At 39.6% G+C, this 26,280-nt stretch overlaps 1 protein-coding gene and 1 long non-coding RNA gene across 3 annotated transcripts in view; one reads left to right on the forward strand and one right to left on the reverse strand.

Annotated features, from left to right (window-relative positions):
• The first annotated feature begins 4,114 nt into the window (after window positions 1-4,114).
• LOC311039871 (uncharacterized protein) overlaps window positions 4,115-26,280 on the forward strand; it is a 29,215-nt gene continuing 7,049 nt past the window's right edge. For both annotated transcript variants that reach the window (XM_084049878.1, XM_084049879.1), the window contains exons 1-7: window positions 4,115-4,199; window positions 20,981-21,460; window positions 21,632-21,788; window positions 22,214-22,639; window positions 24,849-25,106; window positions 25,320-25,391; window positions 25,537-25,585. In XM_084049878.1, the coding sequence (XP_083906004.1) occupies window positions 21,082-21,460; window positions 21,632-21,788; window positions 22,214-22,639; window positions 24,849-25,106; window positions 25,320-25,391; window positions 25,537-25,585 (1,341 nt within the window). In that variant the 5' untranslated portion in view covers window positions 4,115-4,199; window positions 20,981-21,081. The remainder of the gene's footprint in view (window positions 4,200-20,980; window positions 21,461-21,631; window positions 21,789-22,213; window positions 22,640-24,848; window positions 25,107-25,319; window positions 25,392-25,536; window positions 25,586-26,280) is intronic.
• LOC311039970 lies at window positions 5,380-13,057 on the reverse strand. Its single transcript, XR_014600228.1, has 8 exons — window positions 13,002-13,057; window positions 12,760-12,800; window positions 11,285-11,369; window positions 8,065-8,108; window positions 7,783-7,913; window positions 6,848-6,934; window positions 6,692-6,753; window positions 5,380-6,581 (listed from the first exon to the last, which is right to left on the reverse strand). It is a non-coding gene; the product is annotated as an uncharacterized lncRNA (long non-coding RNA).

Here is a 26,280-nt window from a genome sequence, read left to right on the forward strand (position 1 = left end):
CCTAAGTTCATGTGTAAAATGTTTTGTGCAGATTACTCAAAAATCCCAGGAGGAAATAGATTTTAACTATTGCAGTTTTATGAAAATTATTCATCTGCCCCTAACACATACATGCAAGACTCACATTTCTTTGAAACGTTGCAGTAATGTAGAGAGTCATTCCAAATATCACTGAAACCAATCTCACTCCAATTGGCCAAAGGGGGGCGCTATAGCAATTTTTTGAAAATGCAAACTTTAAACAGGCAAAAGTCATGCCTCGTTTGGCCGAAAGTCGTGAAACTTGCTTACACTTGTGCCTTGACTCATGAGGAACACATCTATCGCTTTGACCAGTAAGCTCCGCCCTTAGATTGTCCGCAATTTTGAGCAGTTTGAAAAACACTTAAACCCAGGATTTTTCAGCTATTTGCGTGAAACTGTATCATCGGTGTGATCTCCTTTTTCACAGTTACTTGTCTGTTGGGCCAATGGCGTCTCCCTTAAATAAATGCCTCACAATCTCAAGGTCGCCAGTTCAAGCCTCACTTGATGCAGACTTAATTTAAGTTGAATTGCCAACAACATGACTGTATCAATGAATACATGTGCAAATGGTAAAGATAACCTGAAATGCTTATTTGAGAGTACGTTTTTTCAACGTATGACATACTTCATTCTGAAAATAGCTGATCTACAATCTCACAACTTTTCATGGTTTGTGAGCTTGTAGATCGGCTACTTTCACTAGTTTTGGTTCTGAGGAGATGTACAATTTCTTCATTGGTAAATGGTTTGTGAACGAGTGATCTTAGTGTTAGTGAAACAGGGGCTTGGTTCATGGAAGAAGGCAATAGTTTATGATCTTCAACAGACAATATCAGCCTGGACAAAGCTATAGCACTATAGGTAGTGTTGCAGCCTATTAGTCTGAAGGTTGAGAGTTCGAATCCTGTTAATGGCAGTAGGTTGAGATGTCCAATCAAACCATTATGTTTCCATATCTCTCTCTCATCAATCTATTGTTTCCATGTCACTCTCTCTCTCTTCAATCTATTCCGTTTCCATGTCTCTCTCTCTCTCTATTCACTGGCCCCGTATTATCGCTGCTTGCAGCTATATTTATTATTATTATTATCATTATTATTATTATTATTATAATTATAAATGGGTAGCAGACAAGCAGACATTCAGTGACTGTACTGTGGAAAGCTTGGTGACATGAGGTATAGGATACTGTTCGACAGGGATTGACAATCTGTTAAATATGTTTATTGTCACATAGACAGTACAATCCTCACGGTCACCTTTATGAATTATGTTACATTTATTGTCTCCGCCAGGCCAAAAGGCATGGCGAGAGAGTATGTTTTACCCCCCGTCCGTCCGTCCGTCCGTCCGTCCGTCCGTCTGTCTGTCTGTCCGTCCGTCTGTGGACAGCTAATCTCCCGCACCGTTGGCTTGATCGCAGCGAAACTGTGCACACACACTCCCTGGATGCCAATTCAGAACCTCTGCCCCAATTTTTTCATATGGCCCTGTTATAGCGCCACCAGGAGGTCGCTTTTTGCAAAACACATTTTTCCACAGTACTCCTACATATTTTGTCCAAACATCACGCAAATCAGTACACAGTATCTCTATAGTCATTAAACGAAACGTGTCTTTCAGATTTTTCATGTTCCATCCTGATTGGCTAAAAATGGCTTCCAAAGTTTGCAGAACTGCTCCGTTTTGAACAAAATGCCTCAAATTATGAACACAGCATGCAATTTCCGTGAAACTTTGCACGTACGTTCCCACTATGCCGAGGAAGAAATTCCACTGGAGATTTTTCTAATCAGCCTCATGGTGGCGCTATAACAGCCCGATTCGTGTTTTTACCTATAACTGCACCAATCTGTGTAAAACTTTTTATGCACACTCCCTAGAGGTCAAGGAAAAACCTTTGCCCTGCATTTTTCACATCTGAATTTAATGGTGCCACCAGGAGGCCGACTTATGTAAAACATATTTCTTTACATTACTCCTTCCGATTTTATCCAAATTTCACGCACATCGGTACACATGATGTCTATAGTCATGTGATCAAGATGGATCTGTTTAATTTTTCATATTCCATCCCGATTGGCTAAGATTCACATCTAAAGTTTGCAGGAGTGGCCCGTTTAGAACAAAATGCCGCACATCATGAATGCAGCGCCCGATTGCGGTCAAACTTTGCACGCACATTCACACTATGTTGAGGAACAAATGCTACCTTTTAACATTGGCCTGTTATAGCGCCACCAGTAGGTCTAATTTAGCAAAATTTGAACAAAATGCCTCAAATCATTAATGCAGTGTCCGATTGCCGTGCAAGACCTAAGAACAAACAAACAGAACCTTTTGACATTGGCCTATTGTAGCGCCACCAGGAGGCCACAATAACCTACCTGACCTGGTGGAGACCTGTGCTCCGAGGAGCACTTTTTCTAGTTTAACATTAAATTAAATGATTATCATACACAGCAGAGGCTATACAGACAGACCACCATTTTTATATTTTTTAAACATGGATCTTTTTATTTAAACTTTCTAATAGTGTTATAACTTGTTATAACTTTTATTCTGATGATTGTCAAAGCAACAATATATTTTATTGTGTCAATACTTCTATATTTCAGTACTTTTACACAGATAACGAAATACGCATGGACAAAATGCACCATGGTTTATTCTATGAACAAACTTCACCCAGCATCCTTTAATGGTTTAATCTATGCACAGAGGTGTTTTAGGATTGCATTATAAACTTCACCCAGCATCCTTTAATGAGTTAACCCATTAAGACCGGGAACGCATCTGTGTGTCATTTTAAGATTTCTTTGGCTATTCAAAAATAGCAGATATACAAGCTCATAGCGCGCACCGAGTGCCGCGCTATGAACTTGTAGATCTGCTATTTTAGAAAAATCGTGAAAATGTGTGCAAATCGTATCAATATTGTTTAATGCGAACATTTTTTAACCCTGTTACAACTTCTGGGGGTCCCTGGAACAAAATATTTTGAGATGGGGGTCCACGGTATAACTTTTGCACTCTGTGCCTCTGTATCACTCCAAATACAGAATAGACTTTCACCATGCCACATTTAATGCCTTTCTAAAGCCACCTGGCAGTCTTAAGGTTTTCTTCAGAATAGGTAGCCTCTGGCATCCCTATTTTGGGCATGTCATTATAGGTTAAGTAAATAAATAAATAATTAGAACAATTCTGAAATGTTTTGAAAATACCAGATCTACAAGCTCTCAACATGTCATGATGCAATGTAATGTGAGCTTGTAGATGCTTGTTTTTTTTCCCCCATATTTCTTTGTGGCTCAGTGGTTAATGCAGAAATACTATCATTGTATGTGTAGCACATTGGCATAGACCAGTGTTTCCCAACCTTTTTGGTGCCAAGGCATGTAAAATGGCATATACAGCCATGTTACAGTATATACATAATATAAATGAACTCCTACCATAGTATTTATGGCATAGATTATACATTGGGTATTTCTGGTAAAATTATTGATCACTTATTTTGTATGTCTGTGCCAAAAAAAAATATTAGTGAACATATCCATCTAGGGATGCAAATTATCCATCAATTCATTAATTGATAATTTATAACCTTATCGACCGATTAACCGGTTAACTGATAAGCGGCTTTTTTTTTTAAATCTGAGAATCTTCATTTCAGATTTAAAAAAAAGTGCTTAGAAGCCGAGATACAGCCTTTTTCAGTAAGTTAAACAAGAAGTGAATGGAGCAGAAAATCTTCAAATCATCATATCTTGGGTTCTGAACATTAAAAAAAAAAAAAAATATATATATATATATATATATATATATATATATATATATATATATATATATATATATATATATATGTATATATATATTTTTTTCAATTAATTGTTAATTGTTTGATTTAATTGGATAATTTCTTAACGGTAGTTAATCATAAATCGATTAATTGTTAACATCCCTATATCCATCACAAGCTGGCATGGTGATGACCCCTGCTAGTGATTCATATACAGTACAATACTTCTTATGCTTTTGTTTTTGACTCCAAGCTAACAAAGAATTTATACTGAGTTAACAATATATTTCCTGTTTGTTTAATATCATTTGTGTAGGAGTTGAAGAGCCACAAATGTATGGATGATGTCATTATTTTGTTCATGTCGGTAAGTTCTTGTACTTTATTTCATATTATCTCTAACATGTTGCAGTGTCTATATTATCTATACAAGTGGAACAAAAACACCGTTTCTGGATCAGGGCCCACTTGAAAATATCTAAAGCGTTCGCAGCCCATCCATCTGATCACCCGTGTTAAGTGGTCAGATGGGTGGGCCGTGTGCATTTTAATAATCAATCAATGGATTGTGTTCCAGCTTGGATCAATATAACCCATGTACAGTAGTATACAGTTTCCAAGGTTTTAAAGAAAATATATAATAATAACATTATTAAATAAAATAAAATAATTGTATTGTTTTACATTAACTCAGGACAATATAACTTTTTTTTCGTAACACTTTACCTACAAGTTGGGTCTATAATACATTATAATCACATTTATAATACATTATAATGCAGTTAAAGGCATTATAACACTTGTTATGAATGTCTATAATCATGTATGACAGGGTTTATAATTGCTGGTCATAATGAATTATAAGCTCAGTGGAACAGCAATATAACTACCCTAATTTAGTCAGTTATAAAGTGTCTCTGTTATAAGTTGTTATGCATAATAATAAACATGTATAATGAGTGTTATGAAGCATTAAAAGTTCATTATAATGCATTATAAATGATTATGGTCCGGTCTATGCATTATAATGCATAGACCCGACCTTTAAGTAAAGTGTTACCTGGTGGTTATAATGATGTGCTGTTCTACTGAGTTTATAATGCATTATAAACCAGCACTTATAAATTATATTAGTATAAGTTACACACTGCAAAAAATGGCCAAATTAAAACAAGCAAAATATTTTTTAAATTGAGACATATTTCTTTATATCAAGCAAAAAAAACTGCCAATGGGGTAAGCATTTTTTTCTATACTAGAATTCTTAAAACTAGAAACAAAGTCTAGCCACTGAAAGAGCATACTGGTGCTTAAAACTAGACAAAAATGCCTACATCTAAAGCAAGTTCTGCTTAATACAAGCAATGAATACTTTGTTATTTAAGAAAGATATGCTTAAATGTGGTATTTTTGTTCTCTTTATTAAGCAGATTCTGAGGATTTTTTCCTTAAATCTGAGAATAATAATAAGCCCCAAAACTCTTACAATAAGAAGCAATTCCTTCAAATAATAGAATGAAAAGTCTTAAATTAAGACACCAGAAGCATTCTTATTTTCAGCATTTATTTTCTTTTATAAAGCAGCTCAGGCCCACATGCTATAAAATAGTGGTTCTCAAAGTGGGGTCCACGCAGGGACCCCCAGGAGTCCATGAAAGGATTTGAGGAGGTCCTGCTGAACATTTGTTGACATAGCCTCAATGTCAGTTTTACTACTTTAACCCATGATATAATTTTAACAACCCAAATTGTGTATGGGGAGGCCCAGCGGCACAGATTATTTTCAGATGGGGGTCCAAAGCCAAATATTAATTTGGGGATCCTGGACTGGAATAAGTTTGAGAACCACTGCAAAGTTGGGCAGGGGGAGGACTTCACACTTTACACAGCAGACACTCAAGTCTGGACACTCAACTGGAAACATTCAATTCTAAAAACATTTGAAACAAAATACAAATATTTGACAAAATGTCATGTATATAAGTGCACTTTGAATGATCCGTGTATGTCCATTTTCAATTAAGACCCCAAAAAAGAATCCATTTTAAACAAAAGACCTCAAACTGGAATCCAGCGTGACAATACAACGTATATATAAAGTGCTTTGAAGGAGAGGCATAACTGATCCTTACTTCACAGGGTCCATCAGTTGAAGAATAATTGTTACCAAGACGTCTTGGTGGTAATAAAGCAGTACCAAGCTCTGTTGGTGACTAACCTGAGTAATCAACTAACCGTATTACAGCAACATCAAGGAACTGAACTGGTGGCGTTTGGTCTTTTTCTATGAGTCATGTTCCACTTGGGGTATGTGAGGTGAACGGTGTAATCACTCGCCATGAGATACATCATGCTGGCATAGGTGTCCTCTTTTGGGGGGAGCGCGGTGGCGCAGTTGGTAGTGCTGTCGCCTCACAGCTAGAAGGTCCTGGGTTCGATTCCCGCAGTTGATGCTGTGGGCGTGTCCTCTCCTCCGAGTCATCAGTGCCCACCCCCTAGGTGGGGTTGGCGAAGGGGCCTTTCTGTGTGGAGTTTGCATGTTCTCCCTGTGTCTCCTAGGGTAGGTACCCTCACAAAAACATGTAGTAATCCTGGTCACAATACTGCCTCCCCCTGGATAAAAAAAGGTGTTCTCTTTTGGGAAGGTCAATACAGACATGGCTCCAATGGCATGTGCAGATGGTTTCACAGACGGCAGGGCTGAGTGGAGTGGTCTTGCCTGAAGAAAGGTGTTGGGGTCTTCTGCAGACTGACACAAACACAAACAGAAAAAACAAAAAAATATCACAAAAAATGTATGCGTTGCATTCTGAATCTTATAGTCAAATATGAAAATTGCCATATATGCACATTTCTTACCTCAAGGATGTGAGCAGAGCATGTATGTCCTAACTTAATGTGGTGGAGACATGTCAGGCGGGCTGCAAAGTTAAAAACATTAATTTACAGCAGCCAGTTATTTAAACAAGCGTATACTTTCATGAGATACTCCGTCAGAAACAGTAAATACTGTACCTTTGTCCAGCTGCTTAAGGTCCCACAGCGGATCACTTTGGGTACAAAGTAGGAGTTCCGTCAATCGAGGATTCGTCAGAGTTCATCCTATGACACAGACAGATAAAGAGAGAGAGCAGGTCAGTTCACATTCCTCCAACGAGGATCTACCGGTGTTCATCCATAACTAGAGAGAGATCACAGAGAGACAACATTTTTGTGCCATCAGGATACAAAAAAATCACAAACACATAACATAAATACAAAATACATACAAACTGGAAAAGGCCACCAGTCATGATTCAAGAGGCATCACATTACATTGTATGCACAGAACTGAGATGGGGCCTGTTTGTTCAGGAGTCCTATAGGGACAAATGATCTTGAAGCCCTAGCCTGCAACATTGGCACTGTGTACCGTCGTCCTGATGGTAAAAGGTGGTATTGACTGTATAACGGGTGCGTTCTATCCCAAGCAATAGCTCTCCCCTTCCTAAGCACCCGGGTCTCATACATTGCTGCTATACTCTCATGTCGTACCCCAGCTATCTTGCTGGATACATTGATGATTTTATGGAGTTTGTTCTTATTAACCAATGATAGTGAGCCATACCTGGAAACAAAACAGGTCAGTGCACTCTCCACGAAGGATCGATGGAAGAGCACCATTACACTTTTTTGCACATTATACTGTCTCAGTCTGTGCATAAAATGCAGCCTCTGCTGACCTTTCTTATAGATGGCATCAGTGTAGGAATTCCATGTCAGCTTGGAATCAATCGTTGTACCCAAATACTTGTATTCGTCAACAGTCGCCACCCCATCCCCATCAATAACTATTTGCTGGTGTGCATCATGAGCACTAGTCCTACAATAAAATATACTTAGTGTTCTTAATATTCAACTGACTGAAGGAAGCACATGCAGGCCTACTTCAAAGGAATACATTTGCTTACATGTTCCAGTTCTCTGAAGCAGGGGTCAATGAGTCAATGAAGGCCCATCTGGGTTGTTATTCAAGGTCCAAGACCTGGGAAACATCCTTCTTGTTGGGTCTGGTCTTAGGCTCTCAGTTGACTCTGCCAGACTGCCAGAAAACATAACAAAAATAAACAATTACAATTTAAAAGTGTAACCTGGCATTGCGTTTCTAATAGCAGAAACTGAAGTGTGTCAGATGTTTGTCATTTGTCTGCCAGGTATCAGTGGTGTGTTAACATGAGTAGTAGCTTACTCACTTAGCTCCACTGGCTGCATATCTGTCCTGCAACATTGTAGTGCTCTATGAGGTAAGGGATAAAAGGATAATATACATTAGAAACAATGTTTGGTAATGTCTAGACGCCAATTAGAAATAACTAAGTAATAGTAAAAAAAGGAATTAAACAAATAACCACTGGCAACCACTGGCATAAATGAGGCTAGACAAGACAGTAGCAAAGGGCCTTGCAGTCAAGACAAACAGCCAAATATACAAACATAAGCCACAATCTAATAATACAAATTACTACTACTACTAATAATAATAGTCTGTTTTCAACCTGGTGTCCCTATTTTGGACAACATTCTCAATAATGGCCAGCCTACACCCTCACAACGTGACACTCTCTAACCCTACCGCATTAATTGTTGGTACAATGATAATTCGGGACCCCCAGGGAGGTCCCCACATGATTTTTGTTTTGGGGGGGGTCCCCCCGATGACAGTGAAGTGACAATTTAAGGACTTTTAGACATTTTTATTGCCTCAAAAGGAAAGAAAAAGACCATTACTGAATCAAAGGTAAACAACAAACTACACTATAAAAACTGGTCAAACATTGGCCAAATTGTCAAATGATATAAGAAAGAGGCAACAATTGTGAAAACTAGAAGCTCGCCCCCGCTACGCGGTGGCTCGCGTCTAGCCCGCGGCCGCGCCCACGTAGCGCCCGCGGCCACTTGGCAGCTCATATAAGTGGCGTAGCGTCACAGTGATGTTGCTAGGTTTTCAATGCAATGGGTCCTGGGATGCAAGGGTGGTCTTTTAGATGGGTCCCAGGGACATTTTATGGGTCCCACAAAAATGCACAGCGTTTAACTCGTGTTTCATCTTATATGGTTATATTCATGTAGAACATGTATCTGAAAGAAAAGTACACAATTCCAAATCCGACAACTAGTACTTGTAGTACTTGTAGTACTTGATTTTTTTTTTTACATTAACCACTTGAATCCTAGTATCCCTTTTCTGAGGAGAACTTTAGCCAAAAATAGCAGATCTACAAGCTCACACTTGTGAGCTTGTAGATCGGCTATTTTTGGAGTTATAGGTGTGTAAAGGGAAAAAAGAGCAGCAAAAGTTTATCTGAAACACAATTTTATACAATATAGAGGGGGTCCCTGCTTCATCTCTCTCTCAACTAGGGAGTCCTTGGCCTGAAAACACTGAAGACCCCTGCTCTACAGGGAATTATTTGATATCTGGCTGCACGGAAAGACACAAGAATCACAGCTGCCATTAATTAGTGCTGTTCAGTGTTGATTGCCTAGTGGTCAAATTGGGGTCAACGAGCCATCGTTAACTTGCTTTGAAGTTGGGCTGTAAGTTGCGCAGCACTTTCACTCTCTCCCTCTAGCAGCAGCTCGCAATGCCCTGAGACAGAGTGAGAATACTTCTCAATACGGCGGTGTTTTACCGAGATTTTTCTTGTTTCCTGCACTATGCCTTGTAATCCGCGGACGGCTTTGAAATCCATGGATGGCCTTCAAATCCGCGGTAATTTCCGCTAAATTGTAGTGCGTCCCATGGACGCAACGAGGGTGCCGTGAATGCGTCCTTTTTCAATATGGTGCGTCAGAGACGCAGGACGCAGGCCTATGAGCATCTCTGCGTCATGAGGGCCAGTGGGGCCGTGGCTCGGTCAGTGAAGACCCTGTAGTGCGGATGATATGTGGCATAGAGGGGCAGATTGTAAATCCCCAGAGGAAACATCCGTGGGCTACCATTGGTTCAGCGATGTGTGCGGTCGCCCTGCGGCCCCTCCTCTTCCACCAATGTGCAGTATTGAGAGCCCTGACGTCACAACAATTGGAGCGATGGGCACTGCACTCTGGTTGGTTAGGGTACACCTAGGGCCCAGGTAGAACCCAGTTAAAGCCTGCATGGACAACCCCAGTTAGGACCCGCCTTGGTCCCACATAAACATGGCTAGTTGGGGCCCACCTAAGGGCCAGGTAGAAGCTACTTATAGCCTGCATGGGCATCGCAGTTGGGACTGAAGTGGATGCCGCTGACATTGCTGACATGGGGTCCATATGGTTTAGCCCACCTTGAAACCATATGGGAACTACGCTGGCATGCTGGCTGGAATGCAAACGCTGCATCATACCTGTAGTGTGTAGTTTGATGTTGTGTGTGTAGCAGATATACCTGCAGTGTGTAGATCAATGTCCATATGAAAGTCAATGCCCAGCAGTGTTTTTTGTTTTCTCCAGCAGAGTTTCTAGTGTCTCTGTCTCTCTCTGGAAGAGGTTGCACATGAACTCTGCAGCCGCACTGAGGCGCTCCAACACAAACACTCTGACATTAAGCTGCTTCACACAACAAACATCAGCACCACGCTGTTGTTTGTCCAAAAGACACAATATCTCCTCTCCCACCGACGTCATGTGTTCATTTATCGACAGCCGTACAGACTCCTTTTGACACATTTTACCTCGTTTATCCAGCTCTCACTGACTCTCCACATCGGGCTGTTATAGCGCCACCATGAGGCTGATTAGAGAAATCTCAAGTGGAATTTCTTCCTCGGCATAGTGGGAATGTGGGTGTAAAGTTGCACGGAAAGTGCATGCTGTGTTCATAATGTGAGGCATTTTGGTCCAAACGGAGCAGTCCTGCAGACTTTGGAAGCCATTTTAGCCAATCAGGATGGAATTTGGAAAATCTGAAAGAGCGTTTTTTTTTAATGACTGTGGAGATACTGTGTACCGATTTGCGTGATGTTTGGGCAAAATATGTAGGAGTAACATAGATTTTACAATATAAATTGGGGTCCCGGAGATAGAAATGCCATTAAATAGGGGTCCGTAGCCTAATGCATGTCAAACTGGGGGTCCTTGAAATTAAAAGAATCACCGCTAGAGACGTAAAAATCTTCTCTTATGGGACTCCCTAGCTGGCATATCTTTTCAAATGGGGGTCCGCGGGCTTGTGAAAATAGCAGATCTACAAGCTCACAATCGCGAGGCGTTGTGATGTGAGCTTGTAGATCTGCTATTTTTGTAGATTTTGTTGATTAAAAGAAAAGTCTAAGTACAGAGCTAACTCACATCCAGTATACTATGTCCATTGGGGTTAGGTGGTTAATTACCTAGTCAAAATAGAGACTAAACTGGATATGGCCTTCTGCTTTTAATAACAAAATAATAATTAATAGTTACATCTCAACATTGTCTCAATTAAAATGAACTTACCTTTAAATGTGTCAATCAAGTTCTCAAGCTGCCATGCAGTCAAGGTCTCTGTGACAAACGTGTCCATGGTGACACCCTCACATTACTAGAATGAAATCAGATTAAGTACATTAGAATTTCACAAGACCGTGCGATGTCCTAACATGTATTGTAACCTTAGCTACCAATTTTTGGGGGCATTCTCATATGTTAGAGCTGCAATGCATAACTTGTTTTAATGAATAAAATGCCATTTTAAACAGGCTGTACAGTAGCTGTTAGTAGGGCTGTCACGATTATGAATGTCTGGAGACGATCATTAATTGTCATACAAATAATTGTGATTAATGAATAGGTTGTCTATTTTTTGTATCTCTCTTTCTTATATGCCACTATCATAGCATAAGCTTTAATAATACACAACATTTCATCGTCCATGACACAAACTAGTTATCCTAGCACATCAGAAACGAGACGAGGTAAAGAAAGCAACTCTCGTTCATACTTCTGGCAGTGTTGCCAAATCGGTTTATTATAAGCGACTTTGGGCTTGTTTTTCTGTAAAGTAGCCTGTAAATATTGGGGGTCCTTTACATCAGTGGTTCTCAAACTTTTTCATGTCAAGGACCCCCAAATTGACACTTATTAGCCCGCGGACCCCCATTTGAAAAGATAAGCCAGGGACCCCAATAAGAGAAGGTTTATATGGCTTTCTAGCAGTGATTCTCAACCATTTTAATGTCAAGGACCCCCAGTTTGACATGTATTATGGCTACGGACCCCCATTTAATGGCATTTATACCTCTAGGACCCGAATTTATATTATAAAATCAATGTTAATTTAACGGGTCCATTTGGTTCCATTTGTACACTCTCAGAGTTACAGACCCATAAGGGTCCATTTGGTTCCTATCCATCATTTAGCTGGGACCTCCTGGAACCGCCTTAAGTACCCCTGGGGGTCCCCGGACCCCACTTTGAGAACCAATGCTTTACATGAACATCTTATAGAATCACTGCTCGAAAACAACATTAGACAATAAAGTTTGACTGAGCTGGCCTGGCCTAGTTGCTTATTTTAGGCTTCTTTTTATAGACCTGGTTGCTTGTTTTTTTCGAAATATCTGGCAACGCTGGCTGCTGGTTTGTTTTCTACTTTAGGCGCGCAATGCCCAATATAAAGCAACATAAAGCAGACCAGTGATAGAACTCACTCTCACGAAAGAACAATCTCTCCATAAAGACATTTTAATCATTCACGATGTATTATTATTATTATTGGCCCCCTCCTCGCCATTCATGACCTGGTGTTGTTACAGTAGCATTCTATGCTAAGCTAACCAGTGGTAACACTTTGTGATGGGAAACCTAACTTTGCACTACACCGAAAGCAACAGTGACTTGCCGGGCGGGTGTTACATCGAAGTTGGTTCCCAAGGAAAATCTTTTCGGTTACATACATACTAAAACAAAGCCATTAAAGTAATTTAACTCACGATATCCGTCGTCCCCCTTCTTATCCGACTCCAGATAAACTCTGCAAAATGGACAAAAGATAAAAAATATATATTTTGTCAAGAACATCGCTGGTAGGGAATGAATAACGTTTCCAAATGAAGCAAATGTAACATTATGTTGTTGGTGATTTCAGTCACTCACTCCTAAAAAATACACTTGAATAGTTGTTAACTTTAATGATTAATGTAATGAATAAATAACCCTAGTAACCTCAACTTACCTAAATGAATGAACTGCTTCAGACCAACTTCACCGCAACTTCGCTGTGTGTGACTGTGTGTGTGTGTGTGTGAGAGAGAGGAAGTGCGCGCGCGAGCTGCATGCTGGGAAGTCAGATCTGTATTGCCTCCCAAGTCAAAAGCTAGACTGAAGTGGAGCTTGCACATCTAATAATTTTGCACACGAACCCAAAACTTTGTATAGACCTATTTCAAACCTATTTATAGCTACTAAAATAATAATTAATCGCATCACAACATAAATTCAAGGCTCTTTCACTTAATGATTTAGCATTGACAGAATGTAAAACATTTGTACATTAACTGCTAATGTTATACTTTGCACAGTATTGCACTATATTATAATTAATACAGATCCCTATTGTGCTGTTATCACAACTCATTAAAAAAAAAAAAAAAATAGGTTACAGAATGTATACATTTAATTATATAAATATAGGTAAAATATAGTGATAAAATATAGGTTACATACCTTGTGTTTTGATGTGAGAAGTGACAAAAAGATGGTTCCAGAATGATGAAAATGAAAATAAAGCAACCTCTGGGTTAGAAATAACCCAGGTAGGTGTTTGAAGACCTAATAACCCCTTTGACCCAGCCCCTGGGTAGCCCCTTTGACCCACCAGTGTGTTTACAGAACCCAAATAACCCATAATTATGACCCAGCCAAATCAACCCAGCAATGTGTTTATAGAAATAACCCAGCTTTTTTAAGAGTGCATGTTTGTGTGTGAGGAAAGTTATATGGACGCGTCCGGGGTGAAGAGCTGATCAATAATACGTTGTCCGTTTGTTTCAGCGCCCCCTAGGGGCCGAGATAATAGTGAAAACCTGTTTGAAAGGAGTAAAAACAAAATTGGACACCTGTTTCTGGGTCGGCGCGTCGCCCCGAACGCGCCCATATAACTCTCCTCGGACACGGCCTTCCCATTCTCCTTAATTGGCTAGGGTCAAATGTCAAGTTATTACGCGCAATAAAGCGATATATCTCGAAATCGATGCATTTTTAGAATCCACCTTTCGGATATGTTGTACAGCTCGCCAAGGCGCACGTGTGGATGTCTTGTTTGTCCCGGTACGACACTCCTAAGTTGACCTCCTACACTTTCAGAAGGCACATAGAGTCTTATATCTTAAGACCATATCAAAGGACAAAGTCAGAAATAGAAATGTGTCGTAACGGGACAAACAAGACATCCAAGTGTGCGTCTCAGCCAGTTCTACAACATATCCAAAAAGTGGACCCTAAGTCCTTATCGTATTCGAGATATTGAGCGAGATAGCGAAGCCGTAACCATAGCCAATTAAGGGATAATTAAATCATGATTTGATATTAGGGTTTGATTATTTCAAATTTTAGCATTATTTTACGTGTAGATTTGGAAAAAAAATATTTCGGAGAAATCACAGGCTTGGAACACCCTAAAACCAACCAGGAAGTGGCCTTTTGAGGCACTTCCTGTTGTCCGAGAAAAAAGAAACTTGCATATTTGGAATCAGCGCCATCACATTAGTCTAAAGCCAGAGTCTCGAAGAAAAATACAATTTCTAAAAATTTAACGAGGGTTGACCTTTGCAGTCTTTTCGCTGACCTTTGAGCTTTATCAGTGTCAGAAAAAATCAGGGCCGGTGCCAAAAAATCCGGCTTACTCTCAATATGGATTGAGAGAAGTTTCGGATTTTAAAAAGATATCTGGAGCGATTAGTTACAGATTTTGTGCTCAACAAAATCAGTTTTTTATACAAAAGTCAACGTCCAATCTTTTTGGTGACCGTTTGTATTTCCCAAGGTCCTAGAAAATCGAGACCTATCCCATTCAATTCAGCGTCTTTTTTTGAGTCTGAAAAGGTGTTTTTTGATTTAAAAATTAAATATTTTAAAAAAATGTGAGAAAAGCTAAACTTTGAACTATTTCAAAAATCTATAACTTCTTATTAAACAATTCTAGACTATTGATGTAACCTACCATTCGACTCAATATCATATAAATAAGAGGGTGGAAGGGTCAAAATAAAATAATAATATGTTTGTGAAAAAAGCTTCAAGTTTACTAAACTTTAACGCTTGTTTAAACCACTTTCTAAGGGTCATACAAAATCGAGACCTAGCCCATTCGATTCAGCGTCCTCTTCTGAGTCTGAAAACGTGTTTTTTAATTTAAAAAAAATATTTTTGAAAATTGTGAGAAAAGCTTAACTTTGAACTATTTCAAAAATCTGTAACTTCTTATTGAAAAGTTGTAGACTATTGATGTAACCCACCATTCGACATAACCAGGGTTGACCTTTGCAGTCTTTTTGCTGACCTTTGAGCTTTATCAGTGTCACATGTACATATACATACTATTATGTTGTATTATGCATATAAATAGATAAATACAAACACCAAAATTATCCTCACTTATAATGTTAAGTAAGGATTACTGAAAAAACATTAGTTTAATACAAATCCTCCTCACTTATAATGTTTAGTAAGGATTACTGAAAAGACATAAGTTTAATAAAACACTAAAAGTCATCCTCACTTATAATGTTAAGTAAAGATTACTGAAAAGACATTAGTTTACTTACAAATCCTCCTCACTTTATAATGTTAAGTAAGGGTTACTGAAAAGACGAAGTTTAATTACTTTCCTCACCAGAAAGTTGACTCTACTAGATTTCATCTAGTAGAGTCAACAAATTAAGCCGAAATGAGTAAAGAGTACTCTTTCTTTTAAGTAAGGTCTACCATTACATGAAATCAGATTTTACAGTGTGGGGTCATAGGATGTTTCGGGTCTCGCAACATACACCCTCGCCCAGGTGATCCAGCCAGGGTTGATGAAGCCCCGACTTATGTCCCAGGTAGCTACCCACGGTCAGTCCTAAATAGGGAAAGACAGGGCCACTTAATACACTTGTCCGAAACTACTCTGCCAGGAATGGGGGAGAGGAGATACTCTGGCACGTGGAGGGACTAGGCTCTGTGGATGGCCTCTTGGCCGGGCTCCTCCTCCGTCTCACCAGGTCCAGGACCTGTGCGTTGCACCAGACTACCCCGCTCCAAACATTTAATTCTGGTGTGATGGAGTCTTGGCCCGTGGTGGTACTGCAGCCTCCCTTAGCGATTGCTTGAATGGCCCTCCTAAAGGCCTCACCGTGGATTTGTTGGGCTTCTTCCTCACGGAAGACACAGACTGGGGCGCCAACCCAAACTTCTCCCGGATGCCATCTACTCTCCGGTGGTCACCAATCTATTCCTGGTTGTCAGGTAGTCTATAAATTCCTATGAGCCACTATAAATAGAATAACTATAACGAAAAAACATCACATGGATGCACCTGGGACGTATCAGTGTTGTTACAGAGGTATCCTCTGTACGGGCACCTCCTAAATATCCATACATGGATGATAAACGAAACGGCTATGCTCTAGGGTCGTCCTTATATGGCGAACGTGTAGGATGACAATGACACCTACCAGTTTATAAGGTTGAGTTGAGGCAGGATAGATCAGATCAGATATATTCCGGTTCAGTAACTAAGTATAACTAACTAAGAAAGAGTGAAGGCCTTACATTTACTCTTCTACTTGATCTCATCCTACCGGCCTGAATTACTAGGGCCCCACGGGAGGTATCGTTCTAATCGACGACGCTCAGGGCAACCTGCTACCAGCAATCTAACTACAAGAACTATCCTTATAATTAGTTCATCCTAACAGTGTTGTAACCTGTGGTCATATACATCTTCCTGCCTTGTACAAATAGTATATAAACATTTGATTTGGTTGCACCTTTGTTTCGGCGCCATTGAAAGCATGTTCGAGCATTGCAGCACCGTGCAATTCCCCGGTCCCCTGTACGAATGGAATGTCCCTTGTTTCGTCAGTGTAAAACCCCATTAGAGCTCACTCCTCTTTGCAATGGCGAGTTGATCCAAATTGAGACTGGTGACTGTTGTGGTTTCTTTATTATAATTGTTTATTTTACTATTATTTGTTTATGACACTGTCCTGCCTGTATGTTAATTTCTTTTTTTGGTGTGTACTGTACTGTGGGTGGGGGGGGGGGGCTGCAGTGTGTCAAGTTGAAGCCTACAGAGCGTGCTTGATATCACTTACATTTTTTTGTTTTATTACTCTCCGCCAGGAGAGTATTGTTTTCACCGCGTTTTCACTTTCTAAACATGACACACCGATTGGTACTGTGATCTGATTGGCTAGTGACGCATAGTGGCCTATATATACATGGCATCACTTTGACAGTGTCTCCGCCACTGTCAAAGTGATGTAAGACAGGAACCATCACGAAATGGCTGCATGGCTGATACATAATTGGCAGATAGGACAGATAGGACACTTATATAGACAGGAGGGATATGACACTTACACAGACACTTACACAGACAGGATATGACACTTAGACAGACACTTACACAGACACTTACACAGACAGATATGACACTTACACAGGGATATGACACTTACACAGATATGACACTTACACATGACACTTACACAGACACAGACAGGACACTTATACAGACACAGACAGGAGGGAGGGACACAGGAGGGACACAGACAGGAGGGATAGGACACTTACATAGACAGGACGGATAGGACACTTATACAGACAAGACGGATAGGACACTTATACAGACGGATAGGACACTTATACAGACAGGACGGATCGGACACTTATACAGACAGGATGGATAGGACAGTTAGAACATAAGAATTAGAACATTCCCAACATTCCCAACACAAGTCTGGTAGGAGTGCAAGACAGGAACAATCACGAAATGGTTGAGAAATGGCGGATACTGTAACAATTGGATAGGACACTTACACAGACAGGACGGATAGGACACTTATACAGACAGGACGGATAGGACACTTATACAGATAGAACATTCCCAACATTCCCAACACAAGTCTTCTGGCGGAGAGTTGTGCTCCGAGGAGCACTTTTTCTAGTATTCTTTTTTCTTTTGTCCAATAAGTACCTATAACATTATGCATAAAACTACACAGCGTTACTGCAGAGTTTAAGACTGGTGTTATAGTTCCCAGATTGTAAAGTGTAGCGTGCACTTTTACCAATGTGCACTGTTTGTTAAATGGTTTGAGCGATCTGAAACATGGTCTTTATCTGTGATGTCAGATTGTTGAATCAAATTAATGTACTGGGGGTGGGAATGAAACTGTAGTGTGCATGTGACCAGTTGAACCCTAACACCCAAACTTCTATTTTTTGTTTTATATCACTTTTTATTTTTATCTCATCTGAAAGTAACATGCATGCACAGCGTTGCCGAGTTTTGTTAAGATGTGATAATGAAATGTTTTATAGTTCCCAGATTTTAAAGTGTAGCTTGCACTTTTACCAAAGCCAATGTGCACTTTGTTAAATGGTTGGTTTGATCTGAAACATGTTTGTTTGATCTGAAACATGTTATTTCTATGTGATGAAGTCGCATTAGATTGACAGTTGAATTAAATAAAACAATTCTTAAATTGAGAAGCTGTTCCAACTGGTCTTACTCTTAAAATAAGGAAAAATAATCTTGTGCCTCCGCTGGGATATGATGCAAACCACTGTTGTAGCTTGTTACTGGTTAAGTATTGCTCAAAAATGGAATAAATTCCCTATTAAGAAAATGCAAGTTATATTTCCCTAAAATGAGAAAATAAAATCTTGTTTGAAACATGTTTGACAAGCAAAAATGTTCTTTGACAAGCACATTTTTTCTTTTTGGACAAAATATAAGACTAATGTGCTAGGATCGAGGATTTTTTTACTTTCTTAAAATCCAATTTTTGCAGTGCAATACTTCATAAATCTAGTTACACATTTACTACATTTATAACAAGTGTTAATATGCCTTAGTTATAAGTGCATTATAATGCATTATAAATGTAGTAGTGAATTATAGACCCGACCTTAATATAAAGTCTTTAATGAATAACATGTAATTATGTCCAATCTGTATGGTAGAGTATGTTAATTAGGGCTGGGACACCTACTAATTGAGCTGGACACCCATGGAGTGGATAGTCAAGTGTCCGCCACGGTAAAACGGCAGATGCAGGCTCCATATAACTCCACACTTTCCTAAAAAATGACTCAATATTCTGCCTATAACACCAGCTGCTTCCCATACCGTTACTGTACTTGCACGATTATGACCCAATACTTATGTAAATCACTTCCGCAGGTAGTGCAACGTCAAAATCGTCACAACTTTTTGGACAACAGATCTACAAGCCAACAACTTCTCGCGCGTGACACGTTGTTGCCTTGTAGATCTGTTCTTTTTTCACACCACGTTGCCAGTAGCCCCTCCCCATTTTACCCTACAGTCTATGGGGCAGAGACCGTATCTTAGCAACACTGAAATAACTGACTCTCATTGGTCGTGTCATGAGTACATGAGCCAATGATGGCACTTTCCAGACACCCGGAATCACATACTCGCACAGCTCGCTGACGCGTTGACAGTCACACACAGCAACGAGAGGGGAGAGAGTCAGTGAGAGCAGGACAGCAGAATCACCGTAATTTCTCAAATAAATTCACCCTGTCATTCATATTGATTCCCCGACCTCAAAATACGGACGATCTCTTACTTTTTAGTGTGATGACTGTGTTCTTGGCTTGTTGTTTTTATCAGAGCGCGAGAGCACAGCTGAAAGTGCAGTGATGCACGCACCAGAGAAAACGCATGCATGCTCGAAAATAATTAATAATTAATAATAAATAAATAAAAAGGTGTCGGGCTTCGGGCCGGCCTCGCGCTGTAAAATTGCGCCCATTCAATTTAGGATTGCGATGTGTGTGTGTGTGTGTGTGAGACACCTCTGTATATTATATTATTCATTAATTTCATTGATAAGATACGCAAGAGAGGGAGGGGGAGAGAGAGAGAGAGAGAGAGACAGATAGAGAGAAACTCAGCGTTGCCAGGTCCTCTAATTATAAGCAATGTCACCCTATCGGCCATTTGAAAATAGCCGATCTACAAGCGCGACGCATTGTGAGCTTCTACTGTAGATCTGCTATTTTCAAAAGATTAGCAGACATTTGAAAACTTGAAAAATGGGACATTTTGTATAATGAGTACTTTTACTTTTGGTACTTTAAGTACATTTTGATGCATATACTTTTATACTTTTACTCAAGTACATTTTGAATTCCAGACTTTTAATTTTAGTATATTTGCGCTGACTGCGTCATGTCTCACCTAGCCTCGGAATCCCAGCCTTTTTTTTTGTTTCAAAAGAAAAACGTCTGGGCGAACGGTGCAGGAACGATGGTCTTAGGACCTTGTTAACTCCTAACCAACCAGAGTGCAGAGGGGCGTCGCTCTAAATTTGGTGACGTCAGCCTGCTCCGTGCACAGACCGGGGGGGGGGGGGGGGGGGGGGGGGGGAAGGGGAGGCGGGGACATAGATTGGTGAAGCAATCGTACGACGCGCCTTGCTCCAGGCGCCTGGGTTTGGATCCGCCCTTCGAGACCATGGATTCCTCTCGTTCTCTCAGTCTATGTCTCACCTAGACACAGGATCTGACACAAATTTTGACCATCAGGTCAAGATTCAATGTATCCCCTGAGCAAGCAGGCAGGCTCTATTAGCTCAATGGTAAACATGTCAGCACTAGCGCAGGAAACCGGGTTCAAATCCAGGGTAGAAGAGGAAAGTTACATAGTGCAGCTTTAATGTTTTAATATTAATGTAATATAATATTATCATTAATATTATCATTACAATCTTAGTGTTTGCTATTGATTTTGGGGGCCACTTTCAACACCATCGTGGCCCACCAGTGGTCCCCGGCCTACAGGTTGGGAACCGCTGCTGTCGCCCAGTTGTTGCTGGTCACAGCACCTCTTGTCTGATTTCCTCTACAGAGAAGAATGAAGCATCATATATGTTAATCTCTAAAAATATATATTTCTATTTTCATTCATATCAGAGACATTAAAAAAAAGGAGATCAGCTTCAAAGAGATCCTGGACCAGCAAACAGCACAAGTCTTCACCTGTTACGCTACATGTTTGAGAATTAAGCGACAACATGGCGTCTAGAAGTCAGTCAGCTGTGGAATACATCAAGAACGCCAGAACACACCTGGTGGGAGGATTACAGAATATTTATGTTATTGTGGTTGATCTGTATCAGAGAGGAGTGTTTACTAAGGATGAGATCTCGAAAATACGGACAGAGAAAGATGACTATGATAAGACAAGAACAATACTGGACTGGGTCACAGACAAAGGGGAGGCAGCCTGCTATGAATTACTGAAAATCATTGACAAAACTAGGAAGAGGACCTTAAAGAGACCAGTATCCAAAGAAGCAAGCTCCACCTCCATGCACATGAGCAGTTTCGACCTACACCATTGGATCAGCTGCTTTTTTTTCATAGATGTTGTGGAAATCATCCATTCTAAAGGTAGTACTGTTTGTAAAGGAAACATTAGCAAATACAAACAGTATTTAACATTGATATGCTGGTTAATCTTTGCACTGTGAATGTGAAAATACTATTGTGAGTGTTAAAATATAAAGCCAATATAAATAATACAATAACATCTGATGCCAATTTACCCACCATCTCCTACAGTCTGGTCCATAGATCTCTCAAAGAGAAATATCTATGACCTCCTAGAGGCGTTGAAACTCCAACCAGAGAAGAAACCAGTAGAGCTGCCAGGCTGGTCAGATGAAGAGAGTGATGTGAGGATCTTCCTTAAGTGTCTACCCTACATCTCACAGCTCAGGTTAATGTTTTTTTGTCTAAATATAAAAGCTTCATTATCCTCAAGAAATATTTTGAAAATAATGAGGTATGATTTATGAATTAATATGTATCTACAAGCTCGCATCATGAAGCAAAGTGTTGTGAGCTTGTAGATCAGCTATTTTCACCACTTGACACGTTAAATGATGAATTTTTAAATATGGCTGACGTGGTTAAAAGGGATTGATTATGTAACTCTTGTGACTTTCTCAGCATAAAATGATACTCTATGTATTTCTTTATTGCTTGGTTATTCTTTATAATAGTTTTAGAAGTTAAATATATCATACACTTGCATTTCTTCTTAACCTAACATTTGATGGATATAGAGTCCATCATTGTTTGGTTCTGTTTATGATGCAGAGGATCAAAATGTCATGTTGATTTTCATTTAAACTGTCACAGTGTCTATGGTCAAGGACCAACCACTTTTCTGGGGAAGCTCATCTGTGAAGCAGCAGAACAGGAAGAAGGAAAAGGAGAGATTCTGGAATTGTTGTCCTCTTTGTGTAATTACAAAACATTCCCCTTTATTGGCTGGATTAGTGATGGACACAAAAAGTATCAATGTGATGTACTACTATACCTATACTCCTATTTGAAGAACTATGAGACTCAAACAGGCAGAAGTGTTCTTCCAACATTACAACCAGTTTACCAGTCGGCTCCTGCAGTCTGGTACATAGACCTCTCAGAGAGAAAGGTCTCCTTCCTCCTAGAGGTGCTGAAACTCCAACTAGAGAAGAAACCAGTAAAGCTGACAGGCTGGTCAGATGAAGAGAGTGAAGTGAGGACCTTCCTTCAGTGTCTACCCTACATCTCACAACTCAGGTTAATGTGTTTCCTTTCATTTAATATTTGTCTATATTTAAAAGCCAAAAATCATGGAATTTTCTCGGTGACCTCCTTCCTCACGGAGACCGGCTCATTACACGCATGGGGGTCCGGTAGAATCGGGATAAGAGAGCTATGGCCGTTTCAATGTGGCTTGCTTTTTTTTTTTTAACTGCACTTTATCCGAAGGCCGTGGAAGTTTAGTGTAACTGTTTACTGTAACTGTACATATCTTTATTTTCGATTTCTACTCGTTTATTCAAAGGACCCCAATGGAAACAAGCCATAGTGCTTTCTTGGGTTTCAAATCCTCTTAGCAGACCTTATATTGAACTGTACTTTTCTGTGCTTGTCTTTGATATCAATATTCAATCAATAAATTGTAGGATAATAATAAGTAGGCCTAAATGCCACCCACCTTGAACGTAATAATATAATGTAGCATGCATGTGTACATGAATCACTATAATCTTTCTAATTCAGCGCCTCATCATTGTCTTCTGGGTCATCTTTCTGCTATTGCAGAGCTTGTTATTGAAGTACTTCAATGAAACAAGTATGAGTACTTCATTCATTGAAGGTGGTGTGCAGCTCCACCATGTACTAATACTTAACTAAAACTGAGCGTTGTTTCTGGCAGCCTTTTAAACCAAAATAAACCTTATCACAATATTCTTAGCATTATAATTTCAATGCACAGCCTTCAATAACTAAGCTCCGTAATAGCAGAAAGATGACCCAGAAGACGATGTGTGTATGTTTTTATTCTATCTATCTATCTATCTATCTATCTATCTATCTATCTATCTATCTATCTATCTATCTATCTATCTATCTATCTATCTATCTATCTATCTATTTCTAGTTCTCTATAAGCATATCTATTTTTTTTAACTCAACAATAGCTGAAATAGCAAGATGATTAGATATAATTAAATATATGCTACTCCATACTACATTATAGTATTAAGTTCAAGTTGGGTGGCATATAGACCTACTGTACTTATTATTATCCTACAATGTATTGATTGAATATTGATATCAAAGAGAAACACAGAAATCGCTATATATATATATATAGATAGCCTGCAGCAAACAGAATGGTGTTTTAAAGGTGATCTAAAATAACAAACTAACTAATATTATTAAATATAATAAGTGTGTTGCGCGATCGCTAGAGATATAGATATATAGCCTGCTCTCATAGCAACAGAACAGTGCACCCCCCACTCCAAAAAAAACAACCACGTCTTTTACGTCCTCTGGCAGCCTGGGCGTTTGGACAAAAAACATGTAAATTACATCCATTGCAGGGAATGAGTTAATATGAAGATAATGAGGTATGATTAATGAACTATTCAATTATGTACGGGTTATTTGACACTTTTTGTCCACTGAATTTACAACAGACAAATATAAATATGTGCCTGAATTGGCTCATTGATCATTGGTATAAGCAAGTACAACTTCTCCCATAACAAAAGTAATCAAGTAAAAGTACAAATGAAACCAGTACAGGTGATAGACTAGTCATATGAAGAGAGTGAAGTGAGGATCTTCCTTCAGTGTTTACCCTACATCTCACAACTTAGGTGAATGTGTTTTTATTTATTTTTTTAAGATAATGATGTATGATGTATGTTCTCTTTTGTATTTAACCACTTTCAATCTGGTGTCCCTATTTTTGGCATGTCATTGTAGGCAGGAATGTCCAAAAATAGCAGATCTACAAGCTCAGTAGCTCACAAAACAAGTATTGTGTTGTGAGCTTGTAAATCAACTATCTTCATCATGATTCATGTGACACCATCGAATGACAAAGTATGAAATAGGGCTTAATAAAGTGATTAAAAGAGATGAATTATTTGTAACTTTCGTGATTTAATCACAAAAGTTTTAATCACGAAAGGGGCGAGGGGCCCGAGACTCTAGTACTGTACATAGCAACAACAGCCCCAAAAGGGGTTCCCGGCTTGAAAGGTATACAGTAGTTACGTAATAGGGTTTCAGGTCTAAACAACCTATTTCTGCTATTTCTATGCATTCGATGTATTACCTCGTGTTTACCTTGCTTACTGTAATTCCTCTGGTTTAAGAGTGTCTGCTAAATACCTACATTGTGTCTGTCTGTCTGTCTGTCTGTCTTTTCCCCTGCATATCTTGAGAACCGTCTGACCAAACGTCTTTATTCTGTATTTCTTTTCAGATGCAGCAAACACCTCCTTCTCCAGCTCCTATCTCCTAGTGAAAGGAACACAGTGATGCGAGCACGTTCCCTGGCTGGAGCCCTGGTAGGAGAGTTGGACCTCAGTTGGACCAGACCAGATCAGAAGGCCTGTAGATGTTTGGCCCTGGTTCTGGAACACTCTGAGGGACTAACAGAACTGGACCTCAGTCACTGTCACCTCACTGACCAGCTAGTACAGACTCTGATCCCCCACCTGCACAAAGCACAAGTTGTGGAGTGAGTAGTTCTATATAATGGAGTGTGTGTGTGTGTGTGTGTGTGTGTGTGTGTGTGTGTGTGTGTGTGTGTGTGTGTGTGTGTGTGTGTGTGTGCGTGCGTGCGTGCGTGCGTGCGTGCGTGCGTGCGTGCGTGCGTGCGTGCGTGCGTGCGTGCGTGACCATGAGGTACTAATCTATTCCTTTGTCCTTTCTCTTCCTTGTGTTGTTGTAGTCTGAGACACAATAAACTCACTGATGCTCTAACAGACAGGCTACTCCAGCTGCCCTCCCTCCAAACTGTACGGTGAGTAGAATGGACTTGTATTTGAATTTGTGCATTATTAATAGAATGACTTATTGTTCTCAGGTGTTTAGAGAAATCATCAACATTGTTTACTACACACATCATACCTTGAATTAAAATGTTCAATCATTTGATGTATTTCCAGACTCTTCATGGACACAACCCCCTTCCTGAAACATAAGCACTTTGAAATGGTACGTATTGTACTTTGCTTAATTGTACTGCTTAATAATATATTTGTTGTAAGCAAGTTATATATGAGGTCCAAGCACCCCATGTTCACTTAATTAATGTGATTATACCATTTAATACCACATTGAATTCAATCTATTACCAATTTCACAATTATATCTGTCAAAGAATGACAGAATATCAGTATTCAATTCAATTCAATTCAATTTTATTAAAGTGTCAAATCACAACAAGTTGTCTCAAGACACTTTACATGTAGAGAAGAGACCCGACAATCCCACCCTGAACAAGCAATTTTTGCGACAGTGGCAACGAAAAACTCCCCCTTAACTGGAAGAAACGTCAGGCAAACCCTAGGCTCTAGGGTGGCAGCCTTCTGCCTCGACCGTGTCGGGGAAAGAGGAGAGAGAGAGAGAGAGAGAGGGAGAGAGACAGAGGAGAGACAGAAAGAGATACAGTGCAAGTAGTAACAGTAACAATAGTAGCACATATAATAGTGTAAGATATATATGATAGATAGTATAATATAGTACAGCAATAATGTGTATGTAGTATATCGTCGGTGTCCAGCCGGGACCAGCTAACTCCATTTTCAGGTTGTTGTTTTTTTCATAAATCAATGCTATTGAACCCCCTTTACATCTGTGTAAAGTTTTTTTTATAACAGCCTATGAAAAGTATTAAAAAGCGCCTCTGA

The sequence above is a fragment of the Gymnoscopelus microlampas genome, assembly GCF_963454915.1.
Source record: "Gymnoscopelus microlampas genome assembly, chromosome: 23".
Taxonomy (NCBI): Eukaryota; Metazoa; Chordata; class Actinopteri; order Myctophiformes; family Myctophidae; genus Gymnoscopelus; species Gymnoscopelus microlampas.